Genomic DNA, 5,959 nt, shown 5'->3' with positions numbered 1-5,959 from the left:
TTTATTTTTATAACTATCAATCGATACTGTATTTCTTAATAGAATATTATACATTAATTTCTATTATTTTATTGAACTAGGTTAATATTTTTATTGAAAAGTATATCTTTCACATAACAAAAGTACTAAACATCATCAGTCAAAAAATTATGTAAGATTTTTCAGACAACGCTTATACCTTTTGATACAATTAATATTTTATTATTATTTTTTTTTAATTTAATAGATATATATAATTAAATTGATATTTAATTATATATATTGTAGTCATTTTTACGCAGATATTATAAAAATTAATAAATAAAGATCAATTATTCTGACTGATCGCGCTGCTTAAAAATACTAGATAGCGCACTTATTCAATTCTGTCCACTCGTCCTCCCTTCCACTCCCGGTCACTAGGCGGTTATCATTGCCGGTCGACATGTGTATTAAATAAGATTTAGTATCATTTTTTTTCTCTTCTTTGCTTTTTTCAGTTGTTGAGTTTTTTGTTGTAAGTCACACGGATGACGTTTTCTATTATTTTATTTAAATTACACGGATTATGTTTAACACTTTCAATTGCTAATCATTAGATTAAAATATTTATCTATGAACATTGGCATATAATAATTGTATACAAAAATCTGATTGGTGAATTTGGCAGTTACTATTACATATATGTAAATTATTAGCACATTATATTCATTATTGTTATTTTTATTATTGTTATACCACACGGATGTTTTGATTATAAAATTTGTCATTTTGTACTGAATTGTTTATTGTTATTTGTATAAACTTATTTTTATGTGAGTCAACAATCACAGTCTTCTTTCTGTATAAATTTAAATACAAAGATCCTTTCTTATTAATCATCAGGTATTCAAGATATTATTTCTCACCCTGGTATTAACACTGACCTTCAAATAGTAGCATAGTACATAGTAGACCTCTGCATGGTGCGAATTTTCAAGGACTGGTCCGAACCGTTCTGAAAAACTAAAAAAAAAGACCGAACCGAACTATTTTATGAAATTAAAATTGAACCAGAACGTATAGAAATTTTAAATGGATCGAACCAAACCGGACTATTAAATAAAAAACTCTGTCCAGACAAAATTAAACCAGATACAATAAAAATGTAGACCATACTGAACCAAACACAAACATTAATCCAAATAAACTTTGGGACTTAACTGGACTATTGCCAAAAAAGTATATTATACTATTAAAGTTAAGTTTTGAAATAATTATTCAAAAATAATTTACCATCAACTATAGAACCGTTTAAACAAATCTTTCGTTCTTTTATTACCCTTCCAGTAGTACTGAATGACCTTTTACTATTCTCATTACTAGCTGGAATAGCCAATATTTGTCATGCTAATTTTGTCAGGCATGGGAGTTCAAATTTTTTATTTTTCCAAAATTGTAATAAATTGTTATCGTAGATGTCAAAGTATTAATTTTTGTATTCTTTCAACTTCTTTTTATATTTAAAGCGTTTTTCTGAAATTTTTACACTTGAAACGTCTATCCATTCCGAAAAAAGTGTATTTTTTTTATTATTTGATCGATTCAGAATTTCTTGTTGTGAATCGCTATAACTTTCATTAGTTTTCACCGATTGAATTTTATAATATTTCATATCAGTTTCATCTAAAATTCTCAATTTGTCAATTCCATAAAACATTTTTAACGATTTAAATTTTGGCGATATAAATACAGCTATTTCATATTCAATGTCCAACTGGAATTTAGAGTTCATGAGTTCTAATCTTTTCTTACCTAATATTTTTAATATAATTGAAATGTTGACATCGTCATTAATATGATTGCATTCTTGCAGTTCTGTAAATTTAGTTAAATGTGTTTTTAATAACTCCTTTAATAACTTTGTAAATAGTAAAAAATGTCTGAACTTAGATTGTCTCCCCTGAAAACCAACCATTATTGACTTTTATTGTTTATACCAAGCATCAAAAAATAAAAAATAATAATATAATATAATTTAATTTATCTTTATACAATATATAAGTAAAAATAAAAATAAGATGAAATAAATTATAAGAATATGTAAATATATAACGAGTAATTATTATTTATTTTGTTCTCATATAGTCAATACAAACCCAATAAAAATATTATTGATAAGAAGTGAGAATGTGAAAACTATCAAACAACTTAATTAATTTTTACTATATTAACATTTTGTCAAATCTAAAATTTAATAGATACAAATATTCATAAAAAAAAAATATATATTTTAAACTAATAAGTTTAATAGTTTCAAACTTAAAGTGACACCAAATTGTGTTAGAAAAATAAAAGTAAAAATAATTTCTTCCCAAAAGTTTTCATATCAAATTTAGTATATCAATTGAGCAAGTTATTGATTATATCGATTGTTTAATATATTGAAAATCTGATTCTAAGTTTGGATTCCAACAACTATGGTATGTTAAATAATTAAACATTAATTTTAACACACTAAGATTCACGGTCTAACATTTTTCCTCTTCATTGCAATTACTCCAGACAGGTATAGGATCTCCAAGCACTGGCCCTAACATCATATTTGGTCCATAACATCCCACATGCCCCATAAGGTAATCTTGAATGTTACTTTCTAATACCCATAATGTGCCAACATTATCAACATCTACGTGTGTGATAGCTCGACAGTCTTTACTTTTTCTAACGACCATGAAGTTTTCTTCCAAAAAACTCAATCTAGAGTCCCAACTATACAGATGATTCTGACCTCTAATCCGAAAATAGAGAACAGTTTCATAACCCACACCTAAGAATACCATTTTGCATGGTTTTTTTCCTGTTAATCATAAGACTCTAATGATTAGACAAATGAATATTAATTATATATAATTATAATGTCGGCATTGCGGGAACGCGATCAGGTCATTATGTAAAAAGTCATTCGGTAGTTTTCTAATTTAAATTGGGTCCTGGGTTAATAATTATCGCACATTTTAATGCCAGATCTATATACTTATGAGTTGATTTTTAACTATGAAGTCTCACCTATGTTAACTATGCATCGGGGATTCATTTGTCTTCGTAAATCTTTAGTACGTACTCGATACAAATCTGAACTTGATAAATACGAAAAATAAAGGTAATTTCCTGTGCATAGTTCGATGAGTGCTATATAAAATACATCCTCGTGTGGCAGCTCACTGCAGCCCTGAATGACTATGTGAGGTAACTTGATTCTATATCCTTCATTGCTTTCTACGTACCACACAATTATAGATCGAGTTCCACCATCTCCAATGTAAAGCACTGTAGTAGACTCTTTCAAGTATTCGACGACTATATATTGCAGTCGGCTTCTAGATAGACATGACAGTGAACGTAATGATATCACATATTTGACCTATTCACATATAATAAAAACAGTAGCACAGTGAGTTCACGGCATAGTTAGGATAGAATATTAATCGGATAGTGTTTAAAATCACTACCATAAAAAAAGATTCTATTAAGTTCAATGGATAATTTTATCTAATTTTAAGAAAGGATTATTCCAGAAACATCATCAACTTCTATTTCCTTAACTATATCCTGATTACTAGTTTTATAATTCATAAGACACTCATTGTAGTAATGATAATTAGTAAGAAATTTATGTTAAATAATTTAATACTGTAATTTTTACAGATGGTTATAAAGCACTATAAAGTATAGCTAATTTCATTCGACTTAACATATTGATCATTCAACATCATTTTAGGTCATCACAACTTAGGCCTTATGTATTATGCTTGTTTTATCTTTTATTTATTTACATTTATAATTCATTTTTTTGATTATCTTAGCACAATTGTGGCAGTATTATGTGCCACTTACTACATTAATATATACAAAGTGATCGGTTTATTATAAACCACTCAATTACTAGAAAAATAAATATAATATTGGAAAACAAATTCTTTATTTTTTTAGTTACCTATATTTCTTGATTTATCAGCTAACATTTTAGTATCATCCCTCGTAACGTATAGGGGCGTCAAATTCGTTTTTTTTAATGGAAACATACATTTTTAATTTTTAAACAGTAATTTAGATGTTTTTCGCATTTTTATATATAGGTAGGACGAAGAGTACTGTCGGGAAACGACTAGTGATAAAAATAACAGCCTCCACTCCTCACCACTAGTTATTACTATAAATAGTTAATAACTTCTGAAATAGTGATACAAAATAGGTTTTCAACCAGTCATTTTCTTAATTATATCATTATCTAACCTTTTATTTTCTCTATTGAAATATTATCTAGATGTACGAATGTTTCCTTTATTTTTTTGATATATTTACCTAACAATGTAATTAAATTAATTAAATTATTTCCCTTGTAGATATCTAATAATAATTATACATATGTATCAAGAAATATACTATTTATTTTTATTCATAAAACATTCCGTAGGATATTGTCAAAATATATTTTTTATAACATTTTAGAAATATACCTTTAATATATTGTAAGAATGTAATATTCGCCGCCAAAGTATATTCTGAAAACATCGTGAGAATATTTTTTTAATTACGTTAATTGTTCTTTTATAAGCCTGTTAAATATGTATGATGCCATTAAAAATTAGAAAAAATAAAGTTACTACCCCAAAAGTTAGTCGGAATGGATTCTAAAAAATATTTCTAGTAGTAGAGTTTTTCAAAAAATGATTTTGATATATTTTCATTACTTTTTTCAAAAGTGATTTATATATATATATATATATATATATATATATATATTAAAAATATATGTAACTAAAATACAATAAAAAATTGTTTTTTCTCAATATTATATTAATTTTGGGGGTTATCGAGTATGATAAACTGATTAATCTAAATATTTTCTTCTGATTTGTGTTAATGCAAATAATTGTTTAAATGCATTAAATTCATTCCAATCGTTCATAAAACCTTTATTTTTTCTCCTCAACATAGCCTCGTTGAAGACAAAAAACAACCAACGTTAACTAACTCGTATTAGTAACATCAGGTGATGCGTTCATACAAAGTATCCTTCATACACTTAAACAATTATTTCGTGATTGCTACGTATTATTAAACAGATCTATTTTAAAATCATCTTTTTAAGAAAAAATTCTCTTGAATTATTACCTTTCCTGTAGAAATATCGAATCCGACTACTTTTGGATCATTTTCTCGAATAGGATGATCGCTTAAGGTTTCATAAATTCCAACATCGAGGGCCCATAGAGTTCCATCTTGTCCTAGATATATATCAACAACATTGAATAGTTGTGAACTTTCTCGTGAACCTTTTCCTATTTCTTGACTCTCTATGGATGGGAATGCTCTCACATAGTTAAAACACCTGTCGCCGTTTGTCAGCATTGCGTATCCCAAAGTGAAAGGTACCCCTCTTCTACGGAATATTACATCAGCTTTATTGAACAAATAAATACAATTCTTCTGTATCAATTTTTTTTTTTTTAAGTGAACACTTTAGTTTGAAAACGTGGCTGCTACACATAAACAGTTAATTACAAAAGTAAATATAAAAATTGTTCACAAAAATATTGAATATAATTTATTTAATTAGTAAAATTTAATTTTATAATCAATCTTTACAGGACTATAGTTTTGTATTTTTCAAATTTAAATCCCTTACATCATAATTGAAAAATATTAAAAGTTATGGTATTATCCGAATAAATTATTTGATTTATACTATTTTATTATACAAAAACTTAATATGTAGTTACTTATAACGAGGCGCTGTCAAAAAGACTCGATCTGAGCACAACTGAAATCTTGTATAGATAATATTTTTGGGAACATAAAGTTTATCATTAATAAACTTTTCTTGTTGTTTAGATGACACCCATCTAATATAATGTCCATTCAACATTAATGATAATGTGTTATTATTTTGCGATTTTGCTTTTGTTAGTAGACTTAATGAAACTATAAGTATTAA

At 26.5% G+C, this 5,959-nt stretch overlaps 1 protein-coding gene across 1 annotated transcript; it reads right to left on the bottom strand.

The window, feature by feature from the left end:
* Window positions 1-2,242: 2,242 nt before the first annotated feature.
* Window positions 2,243-5,524, bottom strand: LOC126898822 (uncharacterized). Its single transcript, XM_050673214.1, has 3 exons — window positions 5,137-5,524; window positions 3,028-3,382; window positions 2,243-2,818 (listed from the first exon to the last, which is right to left on the bottom strand). The coding sequence occupies exons 1-3, from the start codon at window positions 5,371-5,373 to the stop codon at window positions 2,490-2,492; spliced, it is 921 nt and encodes a 306-aa protein (XP_050529171.1). The 5' UTR covers window positions 5,374-5,524; the 3' UTR covers window positions 2,243-2,489.
* Window positions 5,525-5,959: the final 435 nt, after the last annotated feature.

This window comes from Daktulosphaira vitifoliae, unplaced genomic scaffold (assembly GCF_025091365.1).
Source record: "Daktulosphaira vitifoliae isolate Bord-2020 unplaced genomic scaffold, ASM2509136v1 Scaffold_2, whole genome shotgun sequence".
In the NCBI taxonomy this organism is placed as follows: Eukaryota; Metazoa; Arthropoda; class Insecta; order Hemiptera; family Phylloxeridae; genus Daktulosphaira; species Daktulosphaira vitifoliae.
The sequence above is the reverse complement of the archived record's forward strand: the minus strand, read 5'-3'. Positions and strand labels throughout refer to the sequence as shown.